The sequence below is a fragment of the Leucoraja erinacea genome, chromosome 30 (genome assembly GCF_028641065.1).
Source record: "Leucoraja erinacea ecotype New England chromosome 30, Leri_hhj_1, whole genome shotgun sequence".
Lineage (NCBI taxonomy): Eukaryota > Metazoa > Chordata > Chondrichthyes > Rajiformes > Rajidae > Leucoraja > Leucoraja erinaceus.
In genome coordinates, this window is record NC_073406.1 from 18,960,031 (window position 1) to 18,984,611 (window position 24,581).

The following is a 24,581-nucleotide window of genomic DNA, read 5'->3' on the forward strand; positions in this document are numbered from 1 at the left end:
CCATAGCCATCAAACAGTGACAGCATTGAGGGTGATGGAAGTCAGTAGGGCAGAGAGAACTGGAGAGACACCCATGGCTAATTAATCAGCAGGGAAAGAGGGGCAGAACAGACTGAGTGGGGCTGCACAGTAGAGCTGCTGCCTCACAGTGCCAGAGATCCGGGATCAGCCCTGACTACGTTCTCCCTGTGGGTTTTCTCCGGGTGCTCCGGTTTCCCCCGACATTCCAAAGTCATGCCCAAAGACGGGTTTGTACGTTAATTGGCCTCTGTAAATTTTCCCGAGAGTGTTGGATAGAACTAGTGTGTGGGTGATCGCAGGTCGGCGTGGATGGGGTGACCTGAAGGGCCTGTTTTCATGCTGTATTTCTAAACTAAAACAGGGTGGCTTTTGTTATAGTCACACGTACCAAGGAACAGGGAAACGCTTTGTTTTGCATGCTATCCAATCGGATCAGTCATCCGTGGCAATGAATTCCACAGATTCACTACCCTCTGGCTAGAAGAATTCCTCCTCATCTAGTTTTCTACAGATACGCCCATTTATTCTGTGGCTGTGCACTGAGGTACAGTAAAAAGCTTTGTTCAAATCAAATAACACTATACATAAATACAATCGCCAAACTCAACTTCAATAGGGTAGAGCAAAAAGATACCATGCAGAATATAGTTCTCAACACTGTATCACATGGCACTCCTTCTCTCCAAACCTCCCCCACCCAAGTCACACTAGCTTCTCATTTCACCCTACAAACAGCTAACAATGGCTTGCTTCCTTTATCATCCTTACTTTTTTGCATGTATTTCATTCATTGTTCTTTATCACTCCAAATCACCGCCTATATCTCTCGTTTCCCTTTTCCCTAAACCAGTTTGAAGAAGGACCTCGACCTGAAACGTCACCCGTTCCTTCTCTCCAGAGATGCTGCCTGGCCCGCTGAGTTACTCCAACTTTTTGTGTCCATCTTCGGTTTGAACCAGAATCTGCAGTTCCTTCCTACACATTGTATCGCACTAGTTCCATAGACAATGGCCAATGTCCACAATGGGGTAGAGGTGAATCAGACAGTAATGTCCCTGTCCCACTTAGGAAACCTGAACAGAAACCTTTGGTTCCCGGAGGTTTTTGGCAGTCTCCCTACCTGCTTCCACTACCTGCAACCTCCGACAACCACCTGCAACTGCACGGAAACCTTGGGTGGGGCGCAAAGTCTCCAGAGGTTCCCTCCAGGTTTCCTAAGTAGGACGGGGGCATAACTTTCTCACGGAAGGACCATTCAGAAGCTTGATAACAGAGGGGAAGTAGGGGACGACAGATGGCACAATGGGCTAAGTGTTCGGCTGGCGACCGGAAGGTAGCCGGTTCGAATCCCGCTTGGAGTGCATACTGTCGTTGTGTCCTTGGGGCAAGACACTTCACCCACCTTAGCCTGTGTGTAATGTAATGTAATTATGTGAAGCACTTTGGGGTCAATGCAAGTTGACTGAAAATGTGCTATATAAATAAAATTATTAATATTATTAATTAATTAGCTGTTCCTGAGTCTGGTGGTGCGCTCTTTAGTAAAATGCACAGTAAACTATTACAAAGACTCCATTGTAAATTCTGTTTACTGCCAATATTGGCTTTGAGGCAACAAGCTTGACTCGTGCTATTTTTTTTTCTGGATATACTGCAAAAAGGGGGCAAGGTTAAAGCATGACTTTTAAACCAGCATTGCATGCAAGCCACAATAATTATGGACTTTCCAAAGATCGGCTGTTTTTAAGCGTTAGGATTAGCTGCTCCATCACAAGGGTGTTTGCTCAGGCATGAATGACTACTGGCCCGCTAATCAAAAGCTGAACATTTTACTCCATCATCTACTAAAGCCTCTTAGGCAATGTATAACGGGTCATTTCAGAGTAAATTCTGAAAGGCAAACCTCTTAGCAACTTTCCCCAAAGTTCTTGTCCGGGTTTCGTTGTGAAACCTGCGATGGCCAGGGGTGACCTATAAACCACAGCTTCCCAAAGGTAAGCCAAGGTCAGGGCGTATGCCTGCAATGGTAACGCTCCAGTGCCTGAGTCAGCGGCAGCTCAAATGAGGTCTGGATCAAACAGATGACCAGCTTAGACAGATAAGTCTTGCTTATCGCCAAGTACAGGGTGGAAACACAGGAGAAAATCTTCAGTAATCACATCCTTAGCTGTCAATACCTTCATCCCAGTCAAAGCAAAATTGAACGGTGTCAGTAATAACAGCACGGGGGGTCTGTCGGGGAGGGGCTTGAAGGGATTAGGCGTGGTGCAGCCCCGTTTGGATTGCTGGGCGGGCAGGTGGGATGTGGGGGAGAGCGAGCATGGCTACACCGCTGAGAGTGGGGACGGAAGTACGGGCCAAGCTATTGGAGGCAGAACTAGGGCACAAGTGTAGGGCGGCACAGTGGCGCAGTGGCAGAGTTACTGCCTTATAGAGACAGAGACCCGGGTTCGATCCTGACTACGGGTGCTGTCTGTATGGAGTTTGTACGTTCTCCCCATCACCGTGCGGGTTTTCTCCGGGTGCTCCGGTTTCCTGCCACATCCCAAAAATGTGCAGGTTTGTATGTTAATTGGTTTCTGTAAATAGTCACCAGTGTGTAGGATAGAACTCGTGTTGGTTGGGGTGTTCGTTGGTCGGTGCAGACATGACGGGCCGAAGGGCCTGTTTCCACGCGGTATCTCTAACACTAATCTGAAACTAAGTGGCTACTGAGCCTGCAGAGAATCACAGCAGATCTGTGCCAGCTGCAAGGGAACATCTGGAAATCCGTGCTGAAGTTGGGGACGTGCTGGAGGAGCTAATGTCTGCACAGTGGAGGACTCTCACTCCACTGCCCCCCCGACTCCTCACTGGGGCCAGACTGGATGTTTAGGAGTCGCAGGAACAGGTAAAGCTCTGCGGCGGCAGACAGAAGATAGGACGGGACCTCAACAATGGCCCGAAGCTGTGGTGCGGCTTTCAAACAGGTCCAGTCACCTTGGGGCCACGGTCTGAAGAAGGGTCCCGACCCAAAACGTCCTCGACTATTTTTCTTAGGTGAACTTTTGTAACTATGCCACCACCAACCCTCGTGTGCTGTCCAGGTGAGGTCTGCTGTATGATTTTACTGGATTGTACACAAAAACAAAGAATTTCATTGTACCTCGGTACATGTGACTATAAGATATCATTGAATCATCTGGACCCTCAACCTTATCTCAGACATAATGGACCATCCAGCTTGTCTCCCTTCATTTGAATAGAATCTCCTACATTCATTCATAAGTTCATAACCTGATAAATATTAGGAGGGAGTCCATTCAGCCCATCAAGTCTACTCCACCATTCAATTATGGCTGATCTATCTTTTCCTCTGAACCCCATTCTCCTGCCTTCTCCCCATAATACAATACAATACAATACAATACCTTCTATTTGTCATTTGGACCTCACATGAGGTTCAAACGAAATTTGGTTTCTGCAGCCATACAAGGAACCAAGACACACACCAACACAATTCACACAAACATCCACCGACACCCACACTAATCTCCTTTATTTCCTTTTAAGAAAATTACTTTGGATGATTTTTAATTTTCTAACTGTTTCTAAAGGACTCTGATCACCGGAGACAAAGGCCTCTGATCACTTACCCCTTTCCTCCAGAGATGCTGCCCGACCCACTGCGTTACTCCAGCATTCTGTATCTGCCTTTGGTGTAAACCAGCATCTGCAGTTCTTTTTTTCTACATCTAGACTTAGGGCAGGTGTGGGCAGAAGTCATGGGGAATAGTGCTAGATGCCTGGACGTGCAGCCAGGGCGCAGCATGGCAAGTGGTGCTTCAGCCCACTGAGTCCATGCGATTATCGATCACCCGTTCACACTAGCTCCATGTTCTCACGCTTTCTTATCCGCTCCCTTCACACTAAGGCCAAGAGGGCAGGTTAACCCACAAACCCGCACATCTTTGGGATGTGGGAGAAAAACTGAAGGAAACACACATGCTCACAGTTAGAACATGCAAACTCCACACAGACAGCAGCCAAGGTCAGGATCGTACCCGGGTCTCTGGCGCTGTGAGGCAGCCACTCGACCAGCTGTGCCGCCCAAAGTGGTGGAAACAGACAGGATAGCAGTGTTTAAGAAGCATTTGGGCAGACACATGAATAGGCAAGGTTGGAGGGATAGGGACCTTGTGTGGGTAGATGGGATGGTTAGATCGGCTTCATGGGCAGAAGTGAAATGGTGGACCAAAGGGCCTGTTCCTGTGCTGTACCGTTCTATGTTCCGAACCGCAGCCTTCCCATCCTCACCAGAAACTCCCTCTCCCTCCCCAGCATCGGATGCTGCCATTTAGCTGTGGAGATGATTCTGGATCCTGCTGGACTAATCCGATCCCAATCCCCCACTATTTCCTTGCAAATGAGCAGGTCAACTGGACAATGTAAATTACTCCAGTGTACAAGTGAGTGGTGGAATCTGGGGAGCTAGTGAGATGTCTAATGGATGGTGTGGGCTTGATGGGCTGAATGGTCTGTTTTTTAACTTGACCACTCTACGGCCTTGCAGACTCTTTTTCTAGTGATTTTCCAATTCACTCTTGGAAGTTCCAGCTTCTGATTCGGTTCCCACCATCTTCACAGGCACGAGCCTCCATTAATAACAGGTATTCATGTAATACCTGTTACTATTGTAATCCTGATCCCTACTTATCAATAACATTGTTATGTTTATCATTATTCTTTTTGCTCTTTTTTATGTTTTGTTTTTTGTTTTTGGGGAAAAATAAACAACAAAAATAATTTTTTTGGAAAAAGAAAAAAAAGGAAAGGAGCCTCCAGATCGTCAGCTAGTTCACAGGTTTGATCCTGACCTCGGCTGCTGTCCATGTGGGGTTTGCACGCTCTCCCCGTGACCTGGTGGTTTTCTCTATGGTGCTCCAGCTTCCGCCCACATCACAATGACGCGCGCGCAGGTTGATGGGCTAATTGGCCACAACAAATGACCCGTTCTGTAGGTTGTGGTAGAATTGTAAGGAATGGGGCGAGGTATAGGAAATATAAGTGGGGAAGTGAGATTGCTTACAGAGCCAGCATGGACTCAATGGGCTGAACAGCCTCTGGCTTTGTCATGAGAAAATACATCAACATTATAATTCCCTTCAAAAAAGTTCAATCCCATTTCCATCTTCTTTTGCATTAGGACCTTAAACCTGTGTTTCTAGGCCCATCAACCATCTCCTAATGCGAATATTTTCCCTTGGCTCAGTCTCTCTAAAACAGGCCTCATTGTGTCTACCTCTGTCATGTCTTCTCTCATTCTTCTGTTGTACAAGTAGACCAGCCTCAGCTTCGTTAGTAGCGCACTGATCACTGGAATGATCTTCACCAGGCATCCTCTATCTCCCACTGTCCCCAAGGGCGACACGGTGGCACAACGGTAGAGTTGCTGCCTTACTACCGTATAGACAGCATCTATGGTCAGGATCGAACTCAGGTGTCTGACGCTGTAATGCCCATGTCCCACTTTAGAAACCTGAACGGAAACCTCTGGAGACTTTGCGCCCCACCCAAGGTTTCCGTGCGGTTCCTGGTGGTTCCCGGAGGTTTTTGTCAGTCTCCCTACCTGCTTCCACTGCCTGCAACCTCCGGCAACCACCTGTAACCTCCGGGAACCGCACGGAAACCTTGGGTGGGGCGCAAAGTCTCCAGAAGTTTCCGTTCATGTTTCCTAAGTGGGACAGGGGCATTACAGCGTCAGACACCCGAGTTCGATCCTGACCATAGATGCTGTCTATACGGAGTTTGTACGTTCACCCCGTGACCTGTGTGGGTTTTCTCCGAGATCTTTGGTTTCCTCCCCCACTCTGAAGAGGTACAGGTTTGTCGGTGAATTGGCATGGTAAAATTGTCAATTGTCCCCAGTGTTAATGGGCGGGAATCACTGCTCGGCGTGGACTCGGTGGGCCGAAGGGCTGGTCTCCGCGCTGTGTGTCTGAACTAAAGTAAACTAAACGTGAGACATGTTGGCAGATCCAGAGCGGTCTGGGTTTCCTCTTCCTCCAGACCCTGCCAGTGGCCTTTTGTCAGCCAACCATCAGGTGACAGAGGGTGAGGGGGGAAGGAGTTCTTTTAACTATAGAACATAGAACAGTACGGAACAGGCCCTTCGGCCCGCAGTGTCCGTGCCAAACATGATGCTGTTAAACTAATTTCTTCTGCCAGCACGTGATCCATTATCCCCCCCATTCCTTGCATATCGATGAGCCGATCTAAACGCCTTCTAAATGCCACCATCGCATCTGCCACCAAAACTCCCACTGGAAGCACAGCTGTGTAAAAACGTGGCCAGCACATCTCCTGTAACCTTTTCCTCACTTACTTTAAAGCTATGTCCTCAGGTCTTTGACATTTCCACCATGGGGAAAAAAGGAATCTACCCCATCTATGCTTCTCATAATTTTATGTGCTTTCTATCAGGTCTTCCCTCAACCTCCGACGCCCTAGAGAAAACTACGGGAAGTTTGTTCCTTCTTGGATATTGCATTGTTGAACTGTCTGGTTGCACACCTTTGCACTGGTGATATCCATTTGCGTGCAGAAGCCTATAGCGAGGGCCTGAGCTATAGGGAGAGGTTGAGCAGGCCTGGACTCTATTTCTTGGAGCGCAGGTGGATGAGGGGTGATCTGATGGAGGTGTACATATTATGAGGGTAAATGCACAGAATCTTTTGCCCAGAGTAGGGGAATCGAAAACCAGAGGACATAAGTTTAAGGTGAGGGGGGGAACGATTTAATAGGAACTTGAGGGGTGACTTTTTTTACACCAAGAGTGGTTGGTGTATGGAATGAGTTGCCGGAGGAAGTAGTTGAGGCAGGGATTATCGCAATGGTTAAGGAACATTTAGATAGGTACATGGATTGGACAGGTTTGGAGGGATATGGGTCAAACGCAGGTCGGTGGGACTAGTGTAGATAGAACATGTTGGTCGGTGTGAGCAAGTTGGGCCAAAGGGCCAGTTTTTGCATGGTGCATGACTCTATATAGCATGGAAACAGGTTCTTCGGCCCACCAAGGCCATGGACACCATTGATCGCCCGTTCTCACTAGTTCTATGTTATGCCACTCTCACATCCAGTCCCTACACACGAGGAGCAATTTAGAGAAGCCAATGAACCTACAAACCCGCACGTCTTTGGGATGTGTGAGGAAACCGGAACACCAGGAGGAAACCCACATGATCTCAGGGATAAAGGTGCAAACTCCACACAGACAGCATACAAGGTCAGGGTTGAATCCGGGTCTCTGGCGCCGTGGGGCAGCAACTCTACCAGCTGCCCCACTTTTCTACCCATGTCTAAGGAGAGCTTTCCTGGCACAGCCCTGTAGAAACAGTTAGACAAGTACATGGATAGGACAGGTTTGGAGGAATATGGGACAAACGCAGGTTAGTGGGACTAGTGTGGCTGGGACATGTTGGCCGGTGTGACAAAGTTGGGCCGAAGGCCCTATTTCCATGATATATCACTATAACTATGACACATCCATTGTTTTGGGGGCAAACCCATGAAGATTACAGCATATTAGGCCGCGGCTGGTCCAACAGTCGCAGGTATGTAAGATAGACACAAAATTCTGGAGTAACTCAGCAGGTCAGGCAGCATTTCAGGAAGAAAATAATTGGTTATGTTTCGGGTCGAAATCCTTCTTCAGAAAAAATTGTGCAAATTGGCTGTGCTGCGTCAACATTGGTTTGTTGAAATGTTTTGGTAACATCTCTGCATAGACTTCAGAAATAAATCAGATTCTTCCTCCTGGCAGCAGACATCCATCCAACAGGTAAACAGCCAAATCAATCTGTTCGGATGTTTTTACATTATTTAAATATTTAAATTATTTAAATAAATTATTTACATTATTTATCTATCGCGCATTAAAGTCCAAATGTATTTATCACAATGTAGAAACAAAGAACTGCAGATGCTGGTTTACACCAAAGATAGACACAAAGTGCTGGAGCAACTCAGTGTGTCGGGCAGCATCTCGGGAGAAAAAAGATGGGTGACATTTCAGGTCGGGACCATTCTTCAGCCTCCTTTTTCTCCAGAGATGCTACCTGACCCGCGAAGTTACTCAGGCACTTTGTTTCTGTCTTTTATATTTATCCCACTGCTGCTCCCTACTTCTTATAGTGTTCCCAGTATCATAGCCACTGTTCCTGAAATGATACACAAGGGCATTTACTGGTCTGAGTAGTGGGGGGGGGGGGGAGAAGATCAGATTGATTATTTTACCTGGTGTGGACAAGGTGTAAAAGTCAGATCGCTTAATGACAGTCAAAGGGGTTGAGGATTCAAGTTCCCCCCCACAGTCTGAGACTGGGGATGGGGGTGTTCGAGGGGATGTTCCAGGGTTCAGATGAGTTGTTACCCAAATTCCTCTCTAGAATCAACTAACATGGTGGTGCAGTGGTAGAGTTGCTGCCTTACAGCACCAGGGACCCGGGTTTGATCCTGACTACAGGTGTTTACCTGTACAGAGTTTGTACTTTCTCCCCATGACCTGGGTGAGTTTTCTCCAGGATCTCCAGTTTCCTCCCACACTCCAAAGATGTACAGGATTGTAGGTTAATTGGCTTGGTATACATGAAAATTGCCCCTGGTGTGTGTAGAATAGCATTAGTGTGCGGAGATCGCTGATCGGCGTGGGCTCGGTGGGCCTGCTTCTGCTCTGCTTCTCAAAACTAAACCAAAATTAAATTAAAAAGTCACCATCTTGAAGAGCTGCGTATCCCACACCACATTTATCCCTGACTTCACAACAATAAAGCAAGTTATCGGGTCATTATTTCATTATTGCGTTTTGTGGGAACATGTTTTGCATATTTCTTCCATTATAAACATTCCAGTTCTGTTAAAAGTTCATCGACTTAAGATGTTAACCCTGTTTCTTTCTCCGCAGATGCTGCCTGACCCCCTGTACGTTCCTGCACATTTTTATTTCAGCTTTCCAGCATCCGCGGTATTTTGCTTTTGCTTCCTAAATACCGTCTGTAAATCTAGTAGGACAACCTGAAGTGGACGTGTCAGGCTCCTAACAAATGCACACCTTTTTTTAATATACCATATCTTCTTTGTATTATCATTCAACAGAATGCACTTAACATTTTAGATCATTTTATGTGTCAAGAACCAGAACTGGCGTTACAATATTAGCAGTACATTTTTTTTTTTAAATGAATCAAGCCTCGTCACCCTTTTGGATAGGTTTAAAGATTTCTCCCCACAATATTTTTTTTTTGCATCTATTACATAACCATGTGCAATGTCAAGCTTGGAGCCATTTACAGTAAAACATGCACCTTTTTAACATACCAGATATCATTCACAGTACATTAAGTGCCTCTTCCAAGTCAATCGAGGATAATGTATTTCCGAAGCAAGACTAAGATAAACTCCCACCACCCGTAAACTCAAGAAGACTTAATGTCCAGTAGCAGTGATATAAAGAAGGACCTATATTTCCCGGCAATGAAGACGCTATTTTTTTACCCAAAAATAAGGCACGAAAATTCACCTGCATCTTGATGGCCGAAGGTTAGGTTGTTAGCCAAGAAAGATAGAATTAGCTCTTCGTCAGTACAGCAACATCAAGAACGATGTTGCTGAACTGAAGGATAACCAAGTCTATCCCTCATTGCTGGCATCTGATGGGAAGTGGATGTGAAGTGGGAAGTGGCTGTAAAAGGACAGTGCTGGGGGGGGAGTTCCTTTCACAGTGTGTGGGGAGTCTGGCCCGGGTCAGCACGGGCAGGAGCGTTGAGAAGGAAGGGGTCGGGGATCATGCCAGCAACTCACTCACTCACTGCTGCCGCGGCGCTCCGGCTGCAGAGCCACCGCATTGTGGCTGGGGAGGGAAGGGAAGAACTGTCCGCCACCTCAACGCCTTCTGCCTGCCCGCCCGCCACGGTGTCCTTTGGCACAGACACAACCAGTGGAGGCGGTGGTTGGCGGGTTACAGCCAGTCCCGGGGCTCGCAGGCGACTTGGGAACTGCAGCCAGTCCCGGGAACGCCAGGCCATGTTGCCGACCCATGGACTAAACCAAACCCTTGATCCTGTCCCGCCATCCTTTTCTCAAAATTTAGCAACTTGAATTGGGGTGCGTCTTCATTGCCAGGAAATACGGTAATTGCATTTTCTCTATTGCTTATAACAAAATGGATGATTTAAGGAGGTTGATCTTTCACTGACCTTTCACCTCTGGGATCTGGGTGCAAAGAAGTGCAGACTGACGGGCTGAAAATCTCCTCTCGCTGCTGGCCATAAGCGTCCAATCTGAAACGAGTTTGATCACTTTCAATGGAGCTTGCAGTACACATGAACAATACATCACAATCACTCCCGAGGCTGGGGGTTAGGAACATGCAGCAGGCAGTAAGACATAGGCAGAGTGGGGAGGGGGTGCATCATTGGGTCGTGAGCAGAGGGAGCTTTGCTCTGCACCCAGTTATGTTGGACCCAGAGTCAAACACAAAGAAAAACGGCTTCATTGTCCACATGCGATAAGCACAAAATAATAGCACAAACAGTGATTTGCAAACTTTAACATGGGTATCATTCAGGTGAAGCAGTAAAAATAATCTACAATTATCCAAGCTTCTTTACTCTTTACAATACGTTCAAGAACAGGTTTTGGACATTCACAATGAAACCATTTTTTGTGCATCGTTAAGACTGTTACCTGGGTCTACAACAACACACTGTAAAATACGACGACACAACAGGGTGGCACAGTGGTGCAGCTGGTAGAACTTCTACCCACAGCACCAGAGACATAGGTGCTGTCTATGTGGAGTTTGCATGTTCTCACTCTGACCATGTTGGTTTTCTCTGGGCGCCACGGTTTCCTCCCACATCCCAAAGACGTGCAGATTTCTAGGTGAAGTGTCTGCTGTACGTTGGCCCCCTAGTTTGTAGGGAATGAGATAACATGGACCGTGTGTGAGTGGGTGGTTATTGGTCTGTGTGGGCTCGTTGGAAACTGAAGGGCCTGTTTCCATGTGGGATCTCTAGATTAAACAGAACGCTAGCAGCACTATTCCCTTCACGACCAATGTATTTGCCTTTATTCCGCAGTTCATACACTCTGCATGCTTTCAAAAGACTCATTGAGTGTCTTGCACGGTCCATCCCAGCCAAGTAAATCTCCCTCACACTGTAAAAGATTTCTCTTGGATTTACACAAGGTGCCATGCAACTAGACACAATGCAGCATCACACGGTGATGAGAATCACCCTATGTCACGGATGACAGACATCCTTGCTGAAATGAAACGGGCTGCATAGTGGCGCAGCGGTAGAGACCTAGTTTCGATCCTGACTGCGGGCACTCTCTGTACGGAGTTGGTACATTCCCCCTGTGACCACGTGGGTTTAGTCCAGGAGCTCTAGTTTCCTCCCACATTCCAACGACATGCAGGTTTGCAGGTTAATTGGCTCCGGTAAAAATTGTAAATTGTCCCTAGTGTGTAAGATAGTGTTAGTGTGAGGTGATCGCTGGTCGGCGTGGACTCGGTGGGCCGAAGGGCCTGTTTCCATGCTGTAACTCTGAAGTAAAGTCCAAAGTTAGATCTTAGGCATGACAAATGGTAAGATGCTTCCACAGGTGGGAGAGTCTTGAAACATTGAATGTGTGGGAAATAACTGCAGGTGCTAGTTTAAATCGAAGGTAGACACAAAATGCTGGAGTAACAGCGGGACAGGTAGCATTGTACACCGAGTGGAGCAGGTATATCCTCGCATGGGATGGTAATCTCTGGCCCAGAGAGGGGAAGGAAGGCTGGAGTTAGTGGATGTATTAAAGTGGAGGTAGATGCATTTTTCAAAGATGGGGGTGCTCTGGAGAGCAAGCACAGAAGAGTTATAACAGCCTGGGGCAGATCATATTGAATGCAGCCATGATCACACTGAATGGTGAAGCAAACTTGAATGGTTGGGTGCATTACACCTGCTCCTATTTTCTTAACCATCAAGTTGTATGGCACAAAGATTATCGTTTCAGCCCATCACATCCATGCTGACCATTTTGCCGATCTACACTAATCCCATTTGCCTTTATTGGAATCCCCCCGCCCCCTCCGTGCCTTATCTATTTATGGGTCTGTCTAATTGGCCATGAAATGAAACAATTGTGTCTGCATCCTCCACCTCCTCTGACAGGGAGTTCCAGATGTCGACCACTCTGTGTATAATAGGAACGTTGGTCGGCATGGGCAAGTTGGGCTGAAAGGCGTGTTTCCATGCTGTATGGCTCGAGGACACATATTCTTCTCTCACGAGCCCTCTTGATTTTGAAATGCCTATCGTGGGAAAAGGACTTTAACGATCTCTGCCCCACATCATAAACTATCAGGTCACCCTTCAGTCTCTTTCGCTTCAAGGAGAACAAGCCCAACCAGTCCAATCCCCTTCTAACTAACGTCCCGTAACCCAGACAACCTCCTGGTGAATCTCCTCGCACCCTCTCCAGCGTAAGCGTAGTGTGGTGACCAGAACTGCACAAAATACACCAAATGTTGCCTAACCTGTGTTTTGTAAAGCAGCAACATGGTGTTCCTTGGAGACACAAGGAGCTGCAGATGCTGGTTTACCAACCCACAAAACATACATTCCAAGATGATTAACACCTCCACCTTCTTAATGCTGCCAACTCCAGAATGTCTACATACACATCCCTGAACTCCCTATCCTCCAAGTCTTTCTCCTTGGTGAGAGCAGATGAGATATATCCATTCAGGAGCTCACCCCAGTCACGTGGCTCCACACTTAGATCACCCCTTTGGCCTCCAAGTGGACCCACTCTTTCCCAGCTACCCTTTTGCTCCAAATACAGAATGACTAAAGGGCCTGTCCCTTGACTGATACTCGCAGCATGGTCGTCACGAGGTCATAGGTAGGTCGTAACAGGCCGTGATGCTAGTCGTAGGTACTCGAGGCATCAAATAGGTTGGGGCATTTTATCTAGCATGATGAAAAATGTCCACGAGTAAAAAAGGTCGTGAATTAGATCATGAAAGTGGGACAGGCCCTTTAGGATTCTTTTTAGTCTTGCCTTTCTTTAATATTTCATGGCCTCTTTTTGCCTCCTTAATTTCTCTATGTTCTCTCCTAAACCCTCTATATTTCTCAAGGGACTCGTTTGATTGTAGTTACATATGCTTCCTTTATTTTTCCTGATGAAACCTTTCAATTGCCTTTGCCACACCAATCTTGCTTTTCACCCTTCTTGTTCGCCCCAAACTTGTGCCAACTCTCTTATAAAAGTCTCTTGCGTTCCACACTGTCCAAGCACAAGAGACAGAAGGGGTGCCTTCTTAATGAATGAGGGAGCTCTGAAATTCCATGTCTCCGTCTCCGTCTCATCATCAATGTGAGCCAATGGCGAATGGCTTCTCCATCTGGAATGATGAGGGGGGGGGGGGGGGGAGTGTTCAGAACCCAGGACTTTCTTTGATGTTGTCACCAAGGCCGTTCAGATTACGCTGGCTGCAGGTAGGTCCCGTTTCTCCCGTTTTTTCCCTTCCTCGAGTCGGAGCTGGTTGGCGCTGGACTTTAGGTCTCCATAGCGCCACCGGAAAGAACTGCAGATGCTGGTAAAATCGAAGATAGAACACAAAATGGTGGAGAAACTCAGCGAGTGAGGCAGCACCTATGGAGAGAAGGGATTGGCGACGTTTCGGGTCGAGACCCGCCTTCAGACTGATGTCAGGGTAGGGGGTAGGACAAAGAATGAATGTAGGCGGAGACAGTAGGACTAGTGGGATATCTGGGAAGGGGGGTGGGGGGAATGAAGAGGGAGAGCAAGGGCTACCTGAAGTTAGAGAATACAATGTTCATACCGCTGGGGTGTAAACTACCCAAGCAAAATATGAGGTGCTGTTCTCCAATTTGCGCTGGGCCTCACTCTGCGCTCTAAATCCTCGTCATCATTCTCTTTTGCTTGTGTTTAGTTTGATTGCATTCATGTATAGTATTAACTGATCTGATTGAATAGCACGCAAACAAAAGCTTCCACAGTACCTCGGTGCATATGATAGTAATAAACCCCGACCTAAACCAGCAGGTAGAATGAGAACAACGTGTTTCAGCTTTCAAATGGAAACATCTGGGTTCACGATCCATTTAAGCATTCATCTCTATTCACGCATCAACATCCGAGTGTTCAGGGTTTGTTTATACTTTTGAAATATCTATTTCAAAGCCAGCAAGGAGGGTGCAATTCTCCAGCATTTGGCTGGTAAACAGCAGCTAAGTTTCCGCTTTTAACACTGGAGAATAACTTGTCCAACAACCACTGCAGTAATCGCTACTGGCAAAGGGGGAGTGCCTTTGAACCTGGGCCTGTTTCCTCGCTGTATCTCTAAACTAAACCTAACCAAAAGTGCATTCACACAAGCACATGTACATGTTTTCTTATGAACGTGTGTACACATACACATACACATTTGTTTGCTGTTCTGGTCAGCTAGCTGTAGGAAGGATGTAACTGAGCTAAAAAGGGTGCAGAAAAGAATACTTGGACTGGCGGATTTGAGTTAGAAGTGCTGGTGTAACTCTGCAGGTCAGCAGCATCTCCAGAGAACATGTGTTTGAGTGTTTGACATCTATATCACTGATAGAGAACATACATGGCAAGATTAGCAAGTTTGTAGATGATACAAAAGTGGGTGGTTTTGCAGATAGTGAAGTTGGTTGTGAAAATTGCAGCAGGATCTTGAAGACATTGACACAGAGACAACAACCTGGCTGCTCAACACCCGGCTTGAGATCTAACTATTCTTTTGGTTTATTTATGTTTCATTCGCAAGAAGAAGATGTATCTATACACTGTAAATGGCTCGATTATGTAATCATGTGTTGTCTTTCTGCTGACTGGTCAGCACGCAACAAAAGCTTTTCACTGTACCTCAGTACACGTGACAATGAACTAAACTGAACTGATTTTTGCTGCTCTTCAAATAAATCTCTGTTGTTTTATTTCTGAATGTCCTTCCTGCCTTGTTTAAACTGCCGTCTGTACAACAGTCACAGGGCCGAACAGAATGTAAACCAGCCCTTCAGCCCACCACGTCCATGGGGATCATCAAACACCCACCTACAATGGAGCTGCTCCCCGTGACCGCGTGGGTTTTCTCCGGGTGCTCCGGTTTCCTCCCACACTCCAAAAACGTACAGGTTTGTAGGTTAATTGGCTTGGCATAATTGGAAATTGTCCTTAATGTGCAGAATAGTGCTGGTGTGCCGGGCATCACTGGTTGGTGCGGACCCGGTGAGCAGAAGGGCCTGTTTCCACGCTGTATCTCTAAACTAAACAATGATACTCTAGCATCCCCATTCACTCCCTGCCAACCACCTTAAGCCCCTGTCTCACTTTCCCGAGTTACTCACAAACTCTCCTGAGTTTTCCCCTTGATTCGAACTACGGTAATAGCCAGTCGTAGATACTCGGGGCTATTTTTTTTTTACTCGTGGACATTTTTCAACATGTTGAAATAACGTCCCGACTTACCTGATGCCCCGAGTTCGTACGGATGGCATTACGAGCCGCTACAAAACATCTACGGAGACCTACGGGCTCGCTACCGACATTTCCCGAGTTCGAGTCAAGGGGAAAACTCGGAAAACACTTTGGAGTGTGGGCGGAAACCGGAGCACCCGCACCATTCACTGCCATGCACCTAATCCAGAGGCAATTTGTGGTCAATTCTCCTGCAGCATGTCTTTGGGATGTGGGAGGACACAGGAGCAGTGGAAAGTCACGTGTTCATAACATCATAGATTTACAGAGCGCAGAAACAAGCACTTCAGCCCACGGAGTTCTTGCCCACCATCAAACACCCACTTACACTAATCCCACTGACTAATTCAGTTAGTAGGTACGCTTGTGGTCGTGTGAACTGCCAGTGGATGCCACCACATCGTCACTGATGTCAGTCCCACACAAGTCGAGTTTCCACTGAGACAGGAGGCTGCTGTTGTGTTGCCTGCACTACAGGTCCCATCTGAAACTCAGCACTGCACGGTAGTTTCCGTGCTGGTTTCACATTTCCTTGACTGTGGGAGGTTCAGAGTAACATGTCAACAGGTCGGGGACTCCCTCCCTTCTCTGTATTGCTCAGGGGGGGCAGATTAGCCCTGCAGTTTAGTGTTAGAAAAGCAGAAACATAGAAAATAAGTGCAGGAATAGGCCATTCTGCCCTTTGAGCCAGCACCTCCATTCATTATTGGCTGATCATCCAAAATAAGTACCCCGTTCCTGCTTTCTCCCCATATCCCTTGATTCAATTAGCCCCAAAAGCTATATCTAACTCACTCTTGAAAACATCCAGTGAATTGGCCTCCACTGCCTTCTGTGGCAGAGAATTCCACAGATTCACAACTCTCTGAGTGAAAAAGCTTTTCCTCATCTCAGTCCTAAATGGCCTACCCTTTATTCTTAAACTGTGACCCCTGGTTCTGGACTCCCCCAACATTAGGAACATTTTTCCTGCATCTAGCCTGTCCAATCCCTTAAGGATTTTATATATTTCTATAAGATGCCCTCTCATCCTTCTAAATTCCATTGAATATAAGCCCAGTCGATCTATTATTTCATCATATGTCAGTCCTGGCATCCCGGGAGTTAACCCGGTGAATCTACACTGCACTCCCTCAATAACACGAATGTCCTTCCTCAAATTAGGAGACCAAAACTATATACAATACTCCAGGTGCAGTCTCACCAGGGCCCTGTACAACTGCAGTAAGACCTCCGTGATCCTAAACTCAAATCCTCTCGCAATGAATGCCAACATGCCATTAGCTTTCTTCAGCAGCGCAATTGGAAAGCAGTAACAGGACCGATCAAAGACAGCATGGATTTATGAAGAGGAAAGTATGCTTGACTAATCTTCTGGAATGTTTTGAGGAGGTAACAAGCAGAATGTATTAGGGACAGCCAGTGGATGTGGTGTATCTGGACTTTCAAAAAGCCTTTGACAAACTTCCACACAAGAGATTAGTGTGTAAATTTAGAGCACATGTTAACGGGGGTATGGAGAGAGAACTGGTTGGCAGACAGGAAGCAAAGAGTAGGAATTAATGGGTCCTTTTCAGAATGGCAGGCAGTGACTAGTGGGGTGCCGCAAGGCTCTGTGATGGGACCCCAGTTATTTACAACATATATTCACGATTTAGATGAGGGAATTAAATGTAAAATCTCTAAGTTTGCGGACGACACAAAGCCGGTTGGCAGTGTGAACTGTGAAGAGGATGCTATAAGGCTGCAGGGTGACTTGGATAGGTTGGGTGAGTGGGCAGACGCATGGCAGATGCAGTATAATGTGGATAAATGTGAGGCAAAGAACAAGAAGGTAGATTATTATCTGAATGGTGTCAGATTAGGAAAAGGGGAGATGCAACGAAACCTGGGTGTCCTTGTACATCAGTCAATGGATATGGGGAGAAGGCAGGAACGGGGTACTGATTGGGGATGATCAGCCATGATCACATTGAATGGCGGTGCTGGCTCGAAGGGCCGAATGGCCTACTCCTGTACCTATTGTCTATTGTCTAACCCTTAAATTATCATTTGCCAGCCTATCCAAGCCAATTCCCATCTCATACCATTAAACTTACCTTTCTTTAAGTTCAGGACCCTTGTCTCTGAATTAACCGTGTCACTCTCCATCTTAATGCAGAATTCTACCATATTATGGTCACTGTTACCCACGCAGCTGTGCACCACAAGATCACTAACTAATCCTTCCTCATTACACAATACCCAGTCTAGGATGGCCTGCCGTCTAGTTGGTTCCTCGACATATTGGCTTAGAAAACCATCCCGTATACACTCCAGGAAATGCTCCTCCTCAGTCTTGTTACCAATTTGGTTAGCCCAATCTACATGTAGATTAAAGTCACCCATAATAACTGCTGTACCTTTGCTACACGCATCCCTAATTTCCTGTTTGATGCTATCCCCAACCTCACCACTGCTGTTTGGTGGGCCTGCCGGCAACTGCAACAAGCGTTTTCTGCCCTTGGCTATTTCGCAGTGCTACTCATCTTGTTGCTGCTACACAGCTCCAGTGACCCAGGTTCCATCCTGACCTGCAGCGCAGTGCGTGTGGGTGTGAAGTTTGTACTTTCTCCCTACAATTGTACGTGTTTTACTGACGTTGCTTCGGTTTCCTCCCTCATCCCAAGCAAGAGTCGATAGAGTGATTGAACACTGGCTAAATTGTGTAGGTGAGTGGTGGAATATAGGGAGAGTTACTCTGCCCACATTCCCATCCGCTCCCGACTCACTCACACAATTTACCCAGTGTTCAATGACTCTATCGACCCGTGCTTGGGATGAGGGAGGAAACAGAAGCACCCACAGTAAAATATGTTCAGTTGCAGTAGGGAGAAAGTACAAACTCCGCACCCAGACTGCACCCAAGAGGATCCCTGGATCCCCGGAGCTGCGAAGCAGCAACACTAACTGCGGGGCTAATCTGCCCCCCTGAGCAGGGGCGGAAAACCCGGGGGGGGGGACCAGATGGGACACGCCCCCCCCCCCCCCCCATGTTTTGAGAGGTGGGGGACATCCCCCCCAAGTTTTTGTGATCCCGATTTTAAAATCGCCGTTTCCAGCGCTGGATTGAGCCTCCGAAGCCTCGTGCGTGTGTGTGAGTGTGCGCGTGGCCGCCAAACAAATTGTGCCCCCCCCCGTCCCCTCCATGTTTTGATAGTGAGTTCCGTTCTTGCCCCTGAGCAATACAGAGAAGAGAGGGAGTCCCCGACCTGTTACGCTGAACCTCCCACAGTCAAGGCACATGTGAAACCAGCACGGAAACTACCTTGCAGCCCTGAGTTTCAGAAGGGATCTGTAGTGCAGGCAACGCAACACCAGGCTCCTGTCTCAGTGGAAACTGGCAGTTCACAAGAATACCTGCTAGCTGAATTAGTCAGCGTGTTAGATAAGCACCATTATAAACAAGGCTCAGTGAGTGCCTAATGGGGCCTCACGACCGTTAATAGGGATCCACCAATGTTTGCGCCGGCCATTTACCACAAAGTACCCGGTCTCGAGGCACTTGTACCTCTGGTGTGTCCACTGGCATGCACAAAGAATTCAGGCCATTTTGAGTCAGTGTGTTATAAGCAAAAAGGATGATTAGTTCAACAACTAGCTGTTGCTTTCAACACGTCACAGCCAAATAGATGATTCAAAATAAGTTTTTGTCAAATGTACCTTGGTACAGTCAAATGCTGTGTTTTGCGTATAACCCAGTAGAATCATACAGTAGACAGACCCCACAGGAGGTGACACGTGACAAGAGTCACCATGTTTTGGTGCTGACAAAATGACAAAGGTTCACCGTACAGTCCTATCTACTGCCTGCCGCTGCAGTAGTGTACCTGCCCCCACACCCCCACACCCCCCACTCCCTTCCCGATGGGTCCCCCTTTGTTGTCAGCCAGCCCACCCCACCCCCGGTCCCCTGCAGCCTATTTACCTGTGGATATGGATAGATGTGAATATGGATTGTAATTTAACGTCAGCCAGAATATATTACAACCATTTCATGTTTCATTATGTGAAGTACCAATGTGGAAAAATGATTAGCGGGATGTCTGTTTGGAAGATTGGTTAGAAAGTGTTTTTATTCCCTGGAATTTGGAAGTAACTTTCCAATAGGATAGCAGGGATACACAAAACAATGGCAGGGTCATTACTAAAAGGTTACGTTCCCTGGGTGGAGAATGTTGAACTAAGAAACAACACAGAGGAAGACCATTCAGCCCATCGAGTCCGTGCCAGCTCATAAAGGATCAGTCGCATATTATTCCCTAACTATTCCCTCCTAGCCTGAGTCTCTGTTGTACACATCCATCAACTCCCTGGTGATTCTTTTCCCCACTAGTCTCCACTAAGGGGCAATTTACAGTGGCCACTGACACCAATTCATACATCTTTGGGAAACGAGAGCATGCAGGGCAAACTCACACTGTCACGGAGAGTACATGCAAACTCCGCACAGACAGCACTGGAACTGAACCAAAACTAAATATTCTGACCAGTCGACCACAGTTCTTGTGGAAACGTCACCAGCCGTTGAACTGAACAATTATTGACAATACAACCCTTGAGGAAGGTTGCTCCCAGATTTAATTTGGATGCGGGCGGGCCTTTCTCTCAAGTCCTGCTCTGCGCTATTCATGTGTTGATTTCCCTCATACCCAACCCCTAGCGACCACATTTGGGATCCACACAAAATGCTTTCCAGAATAATTCACTAATAAAGCTGTGGGGGGACACGATGGCACAGCGGTGGAGTTGCCGGCCGAGACCCGAGTTCGATCCTGACTAAGGGCGCTGTCTGTATGCATGTTCTCGCTGTGGCTGCGTGGGTTTTCTCCGGGTGCTCCGGTTTCCTGCTACACTCCAAAGATGTACAGGTTTGTAGGTTAATTGGCTTCGTTAAAAATTGTAAATTGTCCCTATTATGTAGGATAGTGCTAGTTGACGCGATCGCAGGTCGGCGTGGATTCGGTGGGCCGAAGGGCCTGTTTCCACGCTGTATCTCTAAATAATTCACTAATAAATCTATCCGCAAATCCTTGAATAAATTTAAAAACTATAAATGCAGGGACAACCAAAACCAAAGTCCTGACAACCTCATTTTTAGCTCAAGATCACTCACGGATAACTACCTCGGAATTAATTATGTTCCATCTTGACAACCTCTCTACATCATTTTTACAGTTCCCTAGAATGGTCGCAGGGTTTGTAAGGACTGGTTGGTTAAGCCTACCTGACTATGAATCATTTAGTAATTAGCATGGAAAGGCAAATATGTTGGGATTTTCCACCCACTGGTGATTAAATAACTGGGGAATGAGGGTCATTTTAGTCTAAAATACAACCTTTTCCCCAGGGTAGAAGAATCTAAAACCAGAGGCCTTAGGCTTGAGATGAGAGGGGAGAGATTTAGGAGGGACCTCAGGGGCAGCTTTTTCACTCAGAGTGTAGTCTGTAGAAAGATACAAAGTGCTGGAGTAACTCAGTGGGCCAGGCAGCATCTCTGGAGAACGTGGATAGGCGACGTTTCAGGTCGGGATCCTTCTTCTGACACTATCTTCTCTTACAAATTCCTTCCCAGCCTGAAGTCCTGTCAGCTTAGTCTTCAGTCAATAATTTGCTGAAGGATTGATCCTACAGTCATTCCAATAAAATGATTCTAAGTTGCTAACAAACGCACATTGAAAAGGAATGCAATAATCAAGTAACTGCTCGTACGGAAAATACAAAGAGGGAAACTGAGGCATCTAACTGGTAAATGAGCCCAGGAACAAATTAACTGACAAAACCATCCCTGTAGAGGTGGAGAGGTCACAATATGTCACAGAATTCAATATGCCATTAGAAGCCTCAAATTAAGTTTACACTACAATCGTAACATTCTAGTACAGGTGCACAACCTTTTATCCGAAAGCCTTGGGACCAGACACTTGTTGGATTTCGGACATTTTCGGATTTCCAAATGGAAGATTTTTAGCGTAGATTAGGTAGGTAGCGCGGGCGGCTTGAAAAGTCTGGAGCGGCTGCCTCCTCCCCGGAGACCGGGGAATCATTGTAAATCATTGCATAAATGTTAGTCAGTTAGTTTGGAGGGATTTTATGTGGTGGTGGTGGGGGGGGGGGGGGGGGGGGGGGGGGGGGGTAAAGGGGGAAACTTTGATTCTTAGTCCCCTACCTGGTCGGCGACTCCCAACATCACGGAGCTGTGGGCTCCGTCCGGCCGCGGGCGGTGCCGGTTGGAGCTCCGACCCCGGCAACTCTACCCCTGGCTGCGAGGCGCTCCAAATCCAGCGCCGCCCGCGGCCGGACGCCCGCAGCCCCAGCTCCGCGAATGTTGGGAGTCGGCGGCCACAGCGCTCCGGAGCTTACCGCACGGCGACCCGGTAAGGCATTGCCCGCTCCCCGCTGGTATCCCAGCGCTGCGACGCCGCCGACTCCCAACATTCGCGGAGCTGGGGCTGCGGGCGTCCGGCCGCGGGCGGCGGTGGATTTGGAGCGCCTCGCAGCCAGGGGTAGAGTTGCCGGGGTCGGAGCTACAACCAGCGCCGCCCGCGGCCGGACGCCCGCAGCCCGAGCGCTGCGGAGCTCACTGCACGGCGACCCGGTAAGGCATTGACCGCTCCCCGCCTCTCCGACCAGGTAGGGGACTAAGAATTAAAGTTTACCCCTTCACCCCCCCTTCACATAAAAGCCCTCCAAACTAACTGACTAACATTTAAGCAATGATTTACAGATGTTTAAGTGTCTCCCCGGTCTCCGGGGAGGAGGCAGCCGCTACAGTAGTACAGACCTGGGTTGACCGTGGGTCGTTTCGGGTCAAGTTAGGCGCCAAACGCGAGCTTTGGTGTGCAGACGACATCCCAGAAAAAATGGCCGGTTTTCGGAGTTTTTCGGTTTCCGGAACTCCGGATAAAAGGTTGTGCACCTGTACTTAGGTTTGATCCTACTTATGTAAACAGGCACCGCCACCCCTAACTTTTCGCAATTCAGGATCACCATCCCCATTCCCTGCCCGAAATAACTCGCTGAGTTTGAAGAAGGGCTCGACCAGAAACATCACCCATCCATGTTCTCCAGAGACGCTGCTTGGCCCGCTGAGTTACACCCATACTTTGTATCTGCCATTGAGAGTATTAACTGCCTCAGCGGCGACTGGCTGCTTCCAGGGCACCTTCCACGGCACGCGGTCTTCTGGGTAAACAGCGCCGCCATTGCCGGCTAGTTTCCAGTGTAATCCTGAGTGATCGTACAGCGTGTTGGAAATTACTAACTGCAAGAACTGTTTACATAAGTGAGAGTTTACGTTAAGGGCCTGTCCCACTTTCACAACCTAATTCACGACCTTTTTTACTCGTGGACATTTTTTATCAGGCTAGAAAAACGCCCCGACCTTCTTGATGCCACAAGTACCTACGACTAGCATCACGACCTACCTACGACCTCGTGAAGACCATGCTGTGAGTATGAGTCAAGGGCAAACTAGGCAGAGGTCGTGAATTAGGTTGTGAAAGAGGGACAGGCCCTTAAGTCGCCTAGTGCATGAGTCGGAGAGACTGTGGTGAGATTTCACTGAATTGTATGCAAACAAGGAATCTGAAGAGAGGTCTCGACCCAAAACGTCACCCATTCCTTCTCTCCAGAGATGCTGCCTGACCCACTGAGTTACTCCAGCATTTTGCATCTATCTTCGGTTTAAACCGGCATCTGCAGTTCGTTCCTACACAATGTTATAGTTTAGTTTAGACTTTCCGCTGACTGATAGCACACAATAAAAAAGCATTTCACTGCACCTTGGTACACTTGACAATTAAACTAAACCCTCTCGCAAACGTTGCCTCTCCCGCTGAGTTACTTTAGTTGTTTGTTTTTTGTAATGGCACAGTTGCCTTTCTCCAAGTCTCCACCACCAATGCCCCTCCATAATCCACGCCGGCTTCTTGCCACGGGCGCATTCTTCACCATGTTGGTGGCCCGTGGCCCCAGTGTGCAGTGATCCACGGACAGGTGAAGCCGCTTCCCACCTGCAGCTGGGTGTCGGACGAGGGTGTAACGAGCACTGGCTGACACAGGATGTGGGCTGGTGCTACAAGCATTCCTGTTCCATGATTATGAACACCCACCATACATTACGCGGGTAATAAAACCACTGCCTCCACAGTTCCCCCCACCCCCACCCCCACCAATCCTGTTTTACCCTCCCCACTTTCCACACATACACACACGTGAAGTGTCTGGCTTTTTCCCCCTGGCTCTCAGTCTGAAAAAGGGTCTCGACCTGAAACATCACCAATTGCCTTTCTTCAGAGATGCTGTCTGACCCACTGAGTTACTCCAGCGTTTCGTGACTATCTTTAGTTTAAACCAGTATCTGCAGTTCCTTCCTACACACACACACACACACACGGGACAGATTCTAATAGCCAATTAACCTAACAACCCACTTCACTTTTAGACTGAGTTCATGTGAAAGTATAGGTTATACGCAGATATAAAGAGAAATTAGACTGAGAATGTTTACAGTAGCAGTCTTGAACCAGAGGGGACAGCCTCAGAATAAAAAGGACGTACATTTAGAAAGGAGATGAGGAGGAAATTCTTTAGATAGAGGGTGGTGAATCTGTACATTCATTGCCATAGATGGCTCTGGAGGTCAAGTCATTGGGTATTTAGAAGGCGGAGAGGTTTTGGGGAGAAGCAGGAGAATGGGGTTACGAGGGAGACATAGATCAGCCATGATTGAATAGCGGAGTAGACTCGATGGGCCGAATGGCCTAATTCTATCCCAATTACTTCTGACCTTCTGACAGATACTTAATTAGTAAGGGTGTCAAGAGTTATGGGGCAGGAGAATCTGGTTGAGAGAAAGAAAGAAGACCACACATTCCCTTTATGATCTTGTACGCCTCTATAAGATTGCCCCTCATCCTCCGGTGCTCCAAGGAGTAAAGTCATAGCGGGCCCAACCT

The 24,581-nt window shown here is 47.6% G+C and overlaps 1 protein-coding gene across 2 annotated transcripts in view; it reads right to left on the reverse strand.

Annotated features, from left to right (window-relative positions):
* Positions 1-24,581, reverse strand: part of samd11 (sterile alpha motif domain containing 11) — a 250,660-nt gene that overhangs the window by 128,263 nt on the left and 97,816 nt on the right. For both annotated transcript variants that reach the window (XM_055659599.1, XM_055659598.1), the window contains exon 4: positions 10,257-10,340. In XM_055659599.1, the coding sequence (XP_055515574.1) occupies positions 10,257-10,340 (84 nt within the window). The remainder of the gene's footprint in view (positions 1-10,256; positions 10,341-24,581) is intronic.